The sequence below is a fragment of the Microtus oregoni genome, unplaced genomic scaffold, assembly GCF_018167655.1.
Source record: "Microtus oregoni isolate MIOR12 unplaced genomic scaffold, Mior012 000023F_ref0000262, whole genome shotgun sequence".
Lineage (NCBI taxonomy): Eukaryota > Metazoa > Chordata > Mammalia > Rodentia > Cricetidae > Microtus > Microtus oregoni.
Window position 1 is genome coordinate 25,558,790 of NW_024543082.1, and position 14,509 is coordinate 25,573,298.

General features: G+C 48.8%; 1 protein-coding gene across 1 annotated transcript in view; it reads right to left on the reverse strand.

The window, feature by feature from the left end:
- Positions 1-342: 342 nt before the first annotated feature.
- The window catches only part of Gpr156 (G protein-coupled receptor 156), an 86,630-nt gene continuing 72,463 nt past the window's right edge, over positions 343-14,509 (reverse strand). The window contains exons 8-10 of the mRNA XM_041673210.1: positions 13,770-14,006; positions 6,954-7,112; positions 343-1,623 (exon numbers count right to left, since the gene is read on the reverse strand). Coding sequence (XP_041529144.1) covers positions 343-1,623; positions 6,954-7,112; positions 13,770-14,006 — 1,677 coding nt within the window. The remainder of the gene's footprint in view (positions 1,624-6,953; positions 7,113-13,769; positions 14,007-14,509) is intronic.

The window sequence follows — 14,509 nt, forward strand, 5'->3', positions numbered from 1 at the left end:
CAGCCAGCTAGCCACTTGGTATACATTCAGAGTTTCGTAGAATCCAGGCTGAGTTGAATGGACAGCTCTGTCTGCTCATTTAGCACCTTCAGGGTAAGGAGGTCTACAGTCCCTCACCAAAGCTCTTCACAGGAATGCTGAGGTAGTAGCGGGGTGGACAATGCCCTTCTTTTCATAGACTGAGACGTCTTCAAAGTAAGAGTGAACACAGCAAAAACCCAGCCGAGGTTGGTCAAGGCTGGCGCCGATCTGGTCCTCGAAGACAGATCTAGCTCTCCTGCCACGATTGCCTGTTTCTAGGGGACCCAGACTGGCCTCTGGCCAGCCCTACCTTGCTGCTTCTCACACTAGTGTGGGTTTCAAGTCATCTTTAAAGTTCACAACAGGCTTGGAGCGGGACCACAGCTTTTCCCAGGAGGCTCGTCCTGAAGCCTGCTCAAGGTCACTGTCTGAGGTGTCGCTGTCACCAGAGTCTGAAGAGCTCTGGAAGCAGAGTTCACAGTAGGGCCGGTGGCAGCGACAAAAGAATTCGTCTGAGCTGCTGGACTCACTGTCCAGGTTGTAGCACCCAGAGGACAAGGCAGGATATCCAGGGGACGCTGGGAGTCGAGACTGACGGTGCCTGGGCAGACCTGGTGAAGAGGGTGGGCGTGGGGCAAAAGCGGAAGGTTGGCAGGGAACGCTCACATCGCATCCTCCATTCCCCTGAGGCTCGGGCTGGCATCGCTTGCTATCCTCTAGGGCACTCCGTCTTTGGGGAGGATCTGTGAGTGGTGACAGTTTTACAGAAGAGGACCGTGGTACCTTGGACCTCGCATTTTGGTGGTCCAGCCTGGGGCTGTCCCGGCTCTGCTCAACCAGCCCGCTTTGCGCATCAAAAACCGCCCTATTTGCCTGTTGCCCCATATTGAGGGCCACAGAAGCAGGGATATGGGAGCGAGCCCGCTGGGCTGCCCGTCTCCTCCTCACCACATATGGGCTGAAACCCAGTTTAGATGGGGACAGCTTCTGGGGACTGCGGGAAGTGGTGCTCTTCCAAAGCTGTTGGGAACAAGGTAGTGGGGAAAGGGGAGCCTCGGGGCCCAGGTCCAGCTCTTGTAGGACTTCCTGAAGCTTCTCTCTGACCACTGAACTGACCCGAGGTGGCCTCTCTGGGACTTCCTCTGAATTCTGCTTGGGCCTATGGGGGTTACACCCCACTCCATCAGGCATGAAACTCTGGCTGGGTGTCATGGGTCCCTGATCACCTCTTTCTGGACCCTCACTTTGTTCAGCCTGTGGCTTTGGGCTGCAACCTCTGTCCAAATGATCACAGAACTGTTTCAAAGTCACGTTATCCTTTTGGTCTCGGGAAGGACTATCGTCCCTTTTAGATGCCCCAGGGCTTTTCAGGTACCGGGAGGCCACCGAGGCATGCAGGGAGTCCTCCGCAGCTGCACCGACAGCATTCTCAGAGGCAGTGGGGTGTTCTGAAGGTCCCTGAACTGCCAGCCCATGGGCCGAGGCTGCATGTGGGACAGTCCATTCCGGGGAGTCGTAGGAGCACTCCGAAGACATCAGCTTTACTATCTTCGCCTTGGCGTTGTTGACTTGTTCTTGCAGGCTTTCGATTACTGCGTTTTTCTGTGGAATAAAAGCAAGACCATCAACAAAAGATGCTTCTAAAGGCCTTCTGCGGTGGAAAATGTGACACTGGAGACCCTGCTTAAATCCCAGTTTTTCCAGTGCCCTGGTTGGTGACCTTAAGCTTAGAGGCAGGACTTAACATTGGGTGAACTAACTAGGCCTGCCAAGTGTTTAGCACAGGCACGGGTATGTGGTTCCCAGAAAGGCAGTATGGGCTCTCCTCCCAGCCCTGGACTATGCACTGCTGTCTGTGAGGATGAAGGGGGCCCAGCCTCAAGGCTTGCTGGTAGCTGCAGTATCGTCTCATTTCCCCCAGCCCCAAGAGGGTCAGGTTACTCTGAGGAAACCAGACTGAAGAGGGATCGGGATTGTTCAGCTCGGCCTTCTCAGACTTGTAGGAACCACAGATGAATCTGAAGCGCGTCTCTCGGGATGACCACAGAGAAAACAAACGCTTTGCCTCTTGTGAAACAGCCCGGAGAATGGGAAGGAGAGGGAGATACCATTCATACCGGAACTACGTGAGCCAACGAGGATCTCAAGGCAGCTTCAACTCATCCTTGGAAGTGGCAGGGTCTCCTGGAGTGATGGGCCTCAGGGACCAACTGGCTATCACTAGCTCTTAAAGAAGTGTGTGTATCAGCATTATTGTAGCTTAACATGTAATAATAGCAAGAATGGCAAGCAGGGTTACATCAGAGTAAAAGTCTACTAAGAAGCACAGAGAACAACCCAACGATGACCGATAGAACCAGAGAGGTTTGTTTGTCATCAATTCCTCTACGGAGGGCCAATGTGCAGAATATAGAAAGAACCTAAAAACTACTCAGCAATAAGGACTCAAAGAGTCCAATTTTAAAATGGGTGGACGATCTAAATAGGTACTTCTCTAAAGAAAAAAATACGAGTAGTCAATACATATATGAAAAGATACTCAACATATTTATCCATAAGGGGAATACAAAAATCAAATCACATGAGAAATAACCTTATCCAGTTAGGATGTCTGTAGTTAAAAACGCTGGTGAGGGTATGGAGAGCACAGAGCCCTTATACGATGTTGGTGGGAATGAAATTAGTACAGCCACTTTGGAAATCAAGGCAGCGGTTTTCAAAAAACTAGGAGTAAAACTACCAGGTGACCTAGCTATCCCAGTCCTGAGTAGACAGAGAGCCAAAGGAAATGAAATGGCTATCGTTACCATCCTGCCATGCACTGACTGCAAAGCACAAAGGAGAGAACCAGCTGAGGCGCCCGTCAACAGAAGAGTTAATCAAGAAAATACAACACACATCAACAGAGTGTTATTCAACTCTGAAGAAGTATGACGCCCTGCCATTTGTAGAAAAATGGGTGGAATTTCAGGACATCATGTCAAGTGAAATAAACCAGACCCAGTCAAATGGTTCATGTTATTTTTCCCTCAGGTGTCGATGCAAAAAGAATAATGACCTAAATTAGAAAATAGGCTATTAGGAACTAAGAAGGAAGTGTGTGGGGGTTGGGGGGAGAAGTAAGGTGGGGGAGAAGGTGCGGATGGCCATGATCAATGCAGACTGTACACAGGCCCAGGAATATCACAGTGAGTCCCATTAATTCCCAAATTAATCCGTGATAACTTAAGAAAAGGCTTGCTAGAGGAGCTGAAAGCAGATCGCTTGATTAAGTAGCTCTAGAACCCAGTGCAGAAGGCGAAGGAGGCCGGAGCAGTTCTGCCGTCCTGTGCAGATGTCAGTGAGTCAACAGGCTGTGCCCCAGAGGGCAGGCAGGAGACAGCTGCAGAAGTGTGCCTGTCCTAACTGCACGCTGTGGGGCAGGAAGCAGACACGGGTGTGAGCTGCCGCTGGGTGTCTGGGCATGCCCACACTCTAGCCGAAGTGGAGGGCAGCAGTGAACTGTCTAGCTCAGAATGTGTGTTCTCCCACGCTCAAGGCAGAGCAGCGGTGAAAAGTGTCTCATGAGGAATGGATGGGCTGAGGAAGATGAAACAGACTCTGGGGAAAATGGTCTGGCAAGCACTGGGTTCCAGCAAGATTTGTCTGGATAATTCAGTGCTGATCTTGTGGCTGCCTCCTTTTTAGGAGCTAACGACCAGTACTGAGATACCCTTTATCATGCCTGGAAACAAAAGAATGCACTCTCTCTCTCTCTCTTCCTCTACCTCTCCCTCCCCCCCCCCCCCCCTCCAGGGTTTCTCTGTGTAGCTTTGGAGCCTGTCCTGGAACTTGCTCTGTAGACCAGGCTGGTCTCGAACACACAGAGATCTGCCTGCCTCTGCTACCAAGCGCTGGAGTTAAAAGTGTGCACCACCACTGCCCTGTCTGGACTCTGCCTTACAATAATAAAACTCCAGTCTGGGGGGATGGAAAGATGGCTTAGAGGTTAAGATTGCTGTTCCAGAGGTCCTGAGTTCAGTTCCCAGCAACCACATGGTGGCTCACAATCATCTGCAATGAGATCTGGCGCCCTCTTCTGGCCTGCAGGCATACATGCCAGAACACTGTATACATAATAAATAAATACATTAAGGAAAAAAAAGTTAAAACTCTAGTCTGGCCATGGACAGAACCTAGGCTTGCTTAAATAAATTACATTGAAAAGTTGACCAGAAATGATTCTTTTTGGTTTTGAGACAGGGTACCCCAGCTGGCCTAAAACTCACTATGTAGCCCAAGCCGCCCTCAGATTCATGGCAATTCTCCTGTTTTGATATCCCAAGCGTTAAAATTACGGGCATGCACACCACACCTGGTCAGAAATGACAATTTAAGGGAGGAAGGCATGGAATACAACCTTCCAATAAACCTGCAGTGGCCTGTAAGTCCCTGTCCCTGGGCAAAACCAGGAGGTGGTATTTACTGGTGCTGGCTTTCCTGTTCTTCCTTGCCATCAGAAGAGAAGCCAAGGCCAGTGAGAGACTGATGGAGCAGGCAGAAGGGACTTTCAGAGGAGTTCCCACCTGCCAGGTCTCCCTCCCCCTCTTGAAGTGATGTAGATCCGCTGGTTGGTGAGGGGAGACTCACCCAGAACAGAGTCCACGAGTGACAGGGGAATTTGTCAGGTGGCTCTAAGGACCTCACAAGGTAACCATGGTGGTAGCTGCTCAGTAGAGACTTGATCCCCTTCTTCCTCCCCCAGCGCCCATTCCTGAAACCCACCCTGCCAGCCTCAGCAGGCAGGAAGAAGCCGTAGCTGATGAGCCCACTCTAGGGGTGAAATGGGACTTCTGTCTCCTTGTGCTTTCTCTCCAAATGGCTTTGAGTATAGGAAACTCTTATGAACATCCAGATGAGAACGCCCTCCTCCCAGCTCACCAAATGTCTGAAGCTGGCTGACTACCGATTTAGAAACATCAATGTAAACAGTCAATTTCCCTTCTTCCACAAAAGGAAGCAAGACTGTGTTTTCACCGCGGCTTTGTTAATTAGAGGCGTAGTGTGAGGTCCTGCCACAAGGAGATCTGTCCTCTTGTGGCAGCAGCTTTTACACGAATATTTAAATCATTGCTTTGGTCTACGGTGACATGGAAGAGGAAACGGACCCTAGGAGTCCACATCTCACGTCTCTAGTACCAGGACAAAAGAAAGGGTCGCCAGCACAAGGGACAGTCTGCCCATTGCTCTCTTGCACACTGGTGCAAGAGAAACGCGCTGTGCGAGAGGCCAAGAGAAGACCTAATTGTGGTGGTGCATGCCTGTAATTCTAGTCCTTGGGGAACTGAGGCAGGAGGATCGCAGTTTAATGGCAACCTGGTTACACAGACACTGTCTCAAAAACAAAAGCAAATAGAAAAACACAAGACACAAATGAGAAGCTGGGCTGTCAAATCATGGCAACTGCAAGGGAGGTCTAGTGAGCTTAGACCAAACCCTGGCTAGGCGGGTGCTGTCCTGCATAAGGAAAAGGCAGCAGGGGTAGCACCCAGGATGAAGAGCCAACCATGCCCTGGCTGCCCACCTCTGGTCGCCAGGACTGGCTACTGGCTCTCGGGCCTGTTCTACGGAAGACGCTCTGGCATTGCCAGCGCAACAGAAGCCGTGTTTTGCTGCTAATGTACTCGAGCCTGCAAAGGGCTCTTGCCCTGCAGACTCAAGGTTTCTTTTGGAAAGAGCACATTCAGCCACTGCGTGGGAAACAGGGTAGCATGGCAGAGGTACAATAAGCTGCTCAAAAAAATTACCATAAGGCTAAAGAATCCGTTCCAGTCCATTTGGCCGTTCCAGTGTTAGCTGATTGTAAATGAGGACCGCCCTGCTGAGTCTAGCCAAGTTTCAGGCCTTCTGTTTATCGGGGGAAAATATTTCTTTAAAAACTTTGCAGAACACCAGAGGCAGGGCCACTGCATTGCCAGGTGGAGAGACAGCAGGCTTTAAAATAATGCCCAGAGTGATTAATAAAGAGGGAAGAAAAGCAGAGGTTTCTCTGATGGGTAAAGAAGACCCAGAGGGGAGGGTATATTGTAGGAGGCCGAGAAGCAGGGCCCCATGGGTGCTGACCAGGCTTGGCCTTTCATCTGGGCATGACTATGTCTAAGGTTTCTCCCGCACTGTACTCTCATGAGGATGTTCATGCTCAGGACACAGTCCTGCTATCAAAAACAAGTTTGCTTTCCCTAATAGCACTAACTCAGGCATGTTTTGCATATATATGCATACACACACACACACACACACACACACACACGTAATTTGACTTAATTTGTGTCAAAATACTAATTCCTTCACCTGGCCTGTACTGCCTTCTTATGGAGCAGAGTCCTCAGGGTTTTCAAGTCCACACTATGCTTGTCTGGGAGAGGGGCCAATTCTGGTTTAAGTACAGAATAAAAAAGGCCCGGCCGGGGCACCCAGGCTGCCTTGATGCTGTGGTGACCTTCAGAGACCCGTATTCACCCCACTCCCACCTGTAGACACATCGGGAAATGCTGGGCACTGAGAAGGTTGAGCTGCCCCAGAGAGGCCCCATCATGTTGTGGACACAATGTCATGACTGTACATAGAGAGCGCTCACACAGATCCTAGTCGCTAGAGCTCAGGGTCTTTCTAATGCTCGTCCCTCTGCATGGGTTTGTTTTGTTTTTTTGACTCATTCCCTGGCCAATTGGTCCTCATCATTAGTCTTCATCCAGAGCCTTTTCTGACTATTCTGCTGGGTTTCTTTTCCCCCCTTCCCCAGCCCATCGCTCTCACTTATCAACCTGATTGCTTCTTTCCTGGTTGTCATCACTGTTTCAATTCTTTCCTTTCTTTGGTTCTGGAGCATGTGGGATTGCTCCCACGGGGTTGAAGTTCCTCACAGGGAGCCTGCGAGGCAAGGTGAGGCTTACTTCTGTGAGAAGCCTCTCCATGCAGCTCTTCTCATCCCTCAGGTGGCCGTTCTGGTCCTCATCAAACTGGCTGTGGAAGGGTTTGCTAGGCGTGCTGAAATATTTGGCCATGCGCTGGGTTGTTTGGTTTTCTCCTTCAAATGCCTTCCATTGCTTCAGCTGTTAGTCAAAAGAACACATGTTATTTATTTAATCGCACGCCCAGAAATACTTCCCTTGCTCTTGCTCGTAAATACCAAGGGACGACACTGTCACCAACACACATATGCACGTGCTATTTACCCCTTGCAACGCCGTTTGCTCTGCAGTGTCCATGGGCAGTAATGACAGAAAACACGGACGATGTTAAGGTGTCATGCTTTAAAAATGCCCAAGAATAAGACAGACTATGATACAGAGCAGCCTCTCTGGGGTCAGAGTGTCAAAGGAAATCAGAGCAAAGATGTGTCTCGAGCAGTGTTCTAAACTCCTGGTTGGAAGCTGACTGAACAAGAACATGTCTATGATGCTTATCCTAGTGTGTAGTTCCTCTTGGCATTTTCAGTTGTTGAGGAACGATGTGTTAATTGTTGGAGGCTTTCTACTCCAAATTAATGACCAAAGACCAAATAAAAACCCACAGGTTCCCAAAAAGAAAAACAAAAACAGAATGTCAGGCATGACACATGACCATATTTTCAACAGTGAAAATGGGTAGGAGTGTGACTTTTCCACGGTCACACGTCACTTTTGACAGCTGGAATCAGGGCCACCACACTTTGGATTCTCATGTAACTGATGAAGAGACAGAACGTTGGGTATCCAGAAACTGTTTTGGGGGAGCACTCGGTAGAGGCATGGACTGGTCAACTTTCATAGTGTCAGAAGTGAGCTAGAACATTCTCAGACAGGAGTCTGCTACAGAGTTGCAGGGACACTGTATCTACCTAGCAAGTGTCGATGACGTGAATGACAGGGGACCATTGCAATAGAGGCAGAGACCTCTTATCTTTGGCATCTCAGTATCCCTGCTGGAGCCATGCTGGCACTGCTGCCAAGGACTAGCTCAACATAAGCACAAGGCCATGTTAGCCTTGGGTTTAGCTCACGTAAGCTGGTGGAGCCATGGCACCATTTGACCAAAGTCCTCCAATCCCTTTCAGTTCCTTCTTTTGGAAGGTCCTGGTCCTCAAGATTCGACTCTTTGCATTTTCTGGGATATCCATAATCAATCCTCAAGGAGCAAAACACTTCCTCCAAAGGACCAGCAAAAAAAAAAAAAAAAAAAAAAAATTCTGGCTTCTGGGTGACGTGAGTGCTATAGCACATGTTCTGGCTACTCATGTCTCTTACCTGTCTCTGAGTCCTTGCACCTGGTTGACTGTTGTCTCAGACGGCCAATGGAATTTCGTGAATGTAATGTTAAGGTTGGGGATGGAAGGATTATTCAGATAGGCCATTGTCATTAAAGAGTCCATATAAGTGAGGAGGAGGAGAGTCAGAGAAGAAGGTGTGGGTAAAGAGAGAGAGAAGGGATGGCCATGAAGATGCCTCTCTGCTCGATCAGAAAGGGGAGGGAGGACCATGACCTAAAGAAGACAGGGGGCCTCTAGAAACTGGAAAAACCAAGAAATGGATTCTCCTCTTGTCTGAAGAATAAATACAGATCTATGGATACTTTGGTTATAGTCAAATAAAACCCATTTCAGATATCTGCCCTACAGAACTGCAAGACTGGTGGTTTGAAAGAGAATGGCCCCCAAAAGGAGTGGCATTATTAGGAGGTGCGGCCTTGTTGGAGGAAGTGTGTCACTGTGGGGGCACACTTTGAGGTCTCTTTTGCTCAAGCTTCCCTCAGTGTGACTGTTAGTCAACTTCCTGTTGCCTCTGTCAAGATGCAAGGATTGTTAGCTCCAGCACAGTGTCTGCCTGCGCACCATCATGCTCCCTGCCCTGATGATAGTGGACTGACCCTCTGAAACTGTAAGCGAGCCACCCCAATTAAATGTTTCCTATAAGAGTTGCTGTGTTCATGGTGTCTCTTCCCAGTCATAGAAACCCTAAGACAAAAACAATACATTTGTTTGGTTTAAAGCCACTGGTGATTATTACAGCAGCCACTGGAAGCCGGTACCCGTGGGAATCTGTGTGGCATCGGGCCACACTGTGCTTCTAGAAACCCACAGAGCTGCCCCTCTACCCTCTCACCTTATCTCCATTTCAGAACTAGCAGAGAGGCTGGAGAGATGGCTTAGCAGTTCAAAACACTGACTGCTCTTCTAGAGGACCCCAGTTCGGGTCTCAGCACCCATGTATTGGCTTACAACTGTCTGTAACTCCAGTTCCAGGGGGTTTGGTACCTTCTTTTGGACTCTGTGGGCACCAAGAATGCACATGGTGCAAAGACATACATGCGGGCACATAAAAGATTAATAAAAATAAAATTAATTGAAAAATAGCAAAGAGTGGACTGGCAAGATGGTACAGTGGGTAGGGGTGCTTGTCATTAGGCCTGGTGACCTGGGTTCACTCCCAGGAACCCCCACAGTGAAAGGAAAGAACCAGTTCCTCCTGAAAGTTGTCCTCTGACCTCCCTCCGTGCTCCATGGTATTCATGCATACACATATATGCACACACATACACATATGCACACACATACACATATGCACACACATACACATATGCACACATATGCACATGCACATACACACAAATAAAAGTATTTTTAAATACAATAAAATGAAAAGAGTAAAGTCTGGATATTCCTTCCCCGGAGTTGTCCCACTCTTACGAGTTTTTTCTCACTTTCTGTCTTATTTCTTTCTACCTGCTTGCTGCATTTGTCTCAAGACTGACCTCCAACGCCCGTTTGTTGTGAAGATGCCGCGAGCTCTAGGAAAGTCTAGGGCAGCTTCCAAAGCATCTGGCATGCGTATCTTAATTCCTCTTATATCTACTTCCCACCAGACTTAAAGAGGGGAAGGACCCTGTGCGTCACTGCCTGTACGTACCAGCTAAGATGTGACCAGAGGACTCCCAAATAAACAAACGATGTTCTCCAATCTTGTGGGCACAAGGGAAAGGGGACAAGTCCTAAGTGTGTCGCGGATGCGGGGCTGAAAAAGAAAATATCCTCGGAATTTTGCCTTTCGGGATGGAATGGAGAGTTGGGGGATGGGTCACACCCAGGTCACAAAAGCAGGGGCTGGCTGGAGGCTGGCGATGACCTCAGCGCTTGGCATCAGAGACACCCAGGCATTTCCTGAGAGCTGTGTACAAGCTTCTTAGTTCCCTTGCCTACAGTCGCTTCACCCTGCTCTCCAGCGCCGCCTAGAGACCCTTCCGACAGCAGCTCGGAAGGCTCCGGCTAGCCCAGGACTCACCTCCCTTTCAGCCAGCCATCGGATCCTCCCCCTAGCCCGCCTCGGACGTCTCTCGGCCCTGGGGGCACAGCGCGAGTCTCACAGGGAGAGCCAGCCCTGCTTCTACCAAACATCTCTGAGCTCAGAGGAGAAATCAATATAGGAACAGACCTCGGTCATTTTTCTCTGATGAAAAACGATTTAGCCTCTAAAACTATAATACTATAAAATATAGTTTAATCTCAGAAAACAGTAAGTTCAAGAGGCAAAACCGAGAGAGAGAGAGAGAGAGAGAGACAGAGAGAGAAAGAGAGAGAGAGAGAGAGAGAGAGAGAGAAAGGCCAAGAAAACCAGGAGGAAAAGGGGTGAGGCAGGGGAGGGACAGTCGCCCACCCACCACATTCCGGGACTCAATAGCGGTCCCTTCCCCGCTCGCGCTCCGGCACAGTTGGCAACAGTAGGTAAATTCTGGGGGACAGCAGTTAATGTGTTCATCACAGATGCAGAGGATTCTAACGCCAGAGGAAGGAGGCCTATGCTGAGGCTCAGGACAAAGGGTAAGAGTGACAAGCAGAAACACAATCCAGGACCAGCCAGGGAGACTGCCTCCATTTTCACAGGGCATGTTGCTCAGAAAGCCTTTCCTTCGGAGTTCCTTGGTGGTTAGTGTTCGCCTTCTCTCATCCTCCCCCATCCCCTTCCCTCTCTGTTCACTATAAACTCTGCCCCAGACCTATTCTTTATATATTTTAAAATTTAGTCTCTTGTATCTGTCTGTCTTTTGCTCCCTTAGTTTGCTAACTCAATATTTTGTGGTGTCTAAATTGCCTATTCAGGGCTTCATTTCAATTTAGCATCGGTTTTCATCCTTACTCAATATTTTATTATCTAAGACTAGACTCCTGACTTTGTGCTTTGCTTTTGTTGAAAAGGGGCAATGCCCTTGGAATCCTGTTGACCAAGCAGAATAAATATCTTGGAACATTTCCAGCTGTAGAAGAAGGCCGGACCTTCAGCCATGTGGTCTCCTTTGTGCCTGTGGGTTTTCCTCAAGAATCCTTTTGCCAGGTGGTGACACAGACCTTTAGTCCCAGCTCTCGGGAGACAGAGGCAGGTGGATCTCTTGTGAGATGGAGGGCAGCCTGGTCTACCGAGAGAGAGAGAGTTCCAGCCAGGGCTAAACAGAGAAACCCTGTCTCGAAAACCAAAAAACCAAAACCAAACCAAAATAACAACATCAAAAACCCTCTTCTTTAAACAGAAGGAGCTACAGTATAATAAATATATTTTATTGATCACAACTGACTGCCTTCACTCCAGACATTACATATATTCAGGTATTCAAGGCAGAAAGAAGGTAAAAAGGATATGCCAACAATATTTGTCTTTATTTATTTATTTCTTTTCAGGAAGGTAGGAAGTTTCTAAGACACCCTCCAGAAAACCTCTAGCGTTTCAGATGGTGTTCTGGGGATACCTCTAGCCAGCGGGAGGCTGGAAAGGCAAATGCTTCGTTCTTTCACAGCTAAATAAGAAAGGAAAGGAATGACAAAAAAAAAAAAAAAAGGCTAGGCCACCCCAAAGTTTCTCCTCACTTCTATATCTCCTAGGGATGAAGAGCCCAAACAATGAACCTCCACTCTTTTTGTTGTTATTGTTTTGGTTTGGTTTTTCAAGACAGGGTTTCTATGTAAAACAGTCCTGCTCCCCCTGGACTCACTCTGTAGAGCAGGCTGGCCTCAAACTCTCAGAGATCCACCTGCCACTGCCTCCTGGGTGCTGGGATTCAAGGCGTGCGCCACCACCACCCAGGTGAGCCTCCACTCTTAGTGGTCTTCTCTAGCACAGTTCTTACAGTGTTAGATGCTGCGAAGTCCCTCCAGTTTGTGACACAAAAGGCACACCCAGGTTTATCCACCCCCCCATTTGTTTATATGCTGAATGTTTTGTTGAGAACTATTGAGCAGGCACCCCCCCCATTTGTTTATATGCTGAATGTTTTGTTGAGAACTATTGAGCAGGCACCCCCCCCCCCATTTGTTTGTATGCTGAATGTTTTGTTGAGAACTATTGAGCAGGAAGAGACTGAAGTGCCTATGTGTCACGCCATGGTGGTCCAGGGTTGTCTGTAACCTTGACAGTCAACAGTGGGATGGGCCCTTAGTTTCACCAAGGGATTCAGAATGGGGCTAGGCTCAGGGGACGAAAGGGAGAGCGAGAGGGAAAAAGAACGCATGCAGCAGCTACATCACTGAGGTGATGGTTAAGGCCCTGTGGCCCATCAGCTCAGGAAAACAGCCACCAGAGCTTTCCTCCCCAGGCTTAAAGACTTCCCCGCCTCTTCTCTCCTTGCCAGGATGTGTTCTCTGCTTCTGCCTTCCTCCTCTATTTGATTTTATTCTTAACCTACATAATAGGAAATGCATTTTAACTCTCTCTCTCTTTCTCTGTGTGTGTATGTATTAATGTAGGATTCCCCTCTGTATGCCATGAGTATGTTTTATTACCATTGGTTAATAAAGAAGCTGCTTTGGCAGGGGAGAATATAGGTAAACAGGAAAACTAAACTGAATGCAGGGAGAAAGACAGGTGGGTCAGGCAGATGCCATATGGCTGCTGAAGAAAAAAGATGCTGGAACCTTACTGGTTAGCCACAGCCTCATGGCGATACATAGATTAATAGAAATGGGTTAATTTAAGATGTAAGAGTTAGTTAATAAGAAGCCTGAGCTAATAGGCCAAGCAGTGTTGTAGTTCATATAGTTTCTGTGTGATTATTCGGGTCTGGGTGGCCAGGAAATGGATAAGTAGTCTCATTTACAGTGTGTGTTTCAAGACAGGATTTCTCTGTGCAGCCCTGGATATCCTGTATCCTCAAACCTGCTCTGTAGACCAGGCTGGCCTTGAATTTATAGAGATCCACCTGCCTCTGCCTTATGATTGTTGGGATTAAAGGTGTGTGCTACCACCACCACCCAGCTAATTTCTCCCTTTCATAAAGAGAATGCTTTATGTGGCAGAGAGAGAGAGACAGAGAGAGACAGAGAGTATCTGAGGGTGACTCAACTCTCCTGCTTCCTTCTCCCAGGAGTTGGGGTTACAGGGGTTCACCACCACACCTGGCTAGGAAAACCATTCTACATCTCGAAGTTCTAACAGAAAATTCTCTATGAACCTGCAATCCCAAATCCCAAATTAGAAACGAAAAGGCTTTCTTCTTTGAGGTTAGCCTGAACTACACAGTAAGTTTCAGAGCAGAGTGGGAGCTGGGTGGGAAGCAGGGGTGCAGTCACCGAGGAACAGACCCCCCAGCACTGGTCGCTGTCTTTGGCCTGACTTGGGAACAGAGCTGTCTTCTCCTAAGCATTGAAGAGGTACGGAGGGGCTGTAGGCCTTCTTCTGACCACTATGACTGCAGGGAAAGCAAGTGACCCATCGTGCCCATGAAGAACCCTACAAAGCACTCGTGCGTACCTGGGGAAGGAACACACAGCAGTTCACAGTGGTTGTGCAAACGAAGATCCCTCCAGATGTGAATCCAAAGACTAGATTGGGCCAGGAGTGCAAGTATTTGGTGAGCACGAAAATCAGGCCAGCAGTGAGCAGCAGGAGGTTGACTCCGACCATGATGGTCAAGGATTGGTTCACCGGAGGAGAGCTGACATGGTTGGTCAGGCCAGCCAGGTAAGCACCATACAGCAGCAGCAGCCCCTGCAGGAGGAGCAGGAACCACAGGTCAGAGGAGCAGGGTTGGGGCCAGTGTCCTCATCGGTAACACCAGCTAATCATATCTGCCTAAAGATTTGCTATGAGCTCACACTAAGAGACGTCCCTAGAAACCAGGAGATAAATCCTTCTACCTATGGGTTCTGAAAGTCACTTCCGGTTCTTCACTAAGAAGTTTATCAGAGGCTGGCGAACAAGCTATCGGATAATACAACATTCTTTGGGGAGAAGGCACAGAGCCTAGTGGCGGTGCCTAGGAGTTCCACAGATGGGCAGTGGGCATGCGGAAGGCAGGGGAGCCGGCTCCTGCTGTTGTTTATGTCGGGGGAGGGGGGGCGTGCTACATATCCGTTATGGCTTAGCAGTGAGCGAGGCTGAGTGGCATGTGGGAACCAGAAGGGACCTACGGTGCGCTTCTCCAGTCCTGTGCTACAGACACAGGGCAGTGCCAGAGGGAGGGGCTGCTATTTGATTTCCCAGGGTACTCA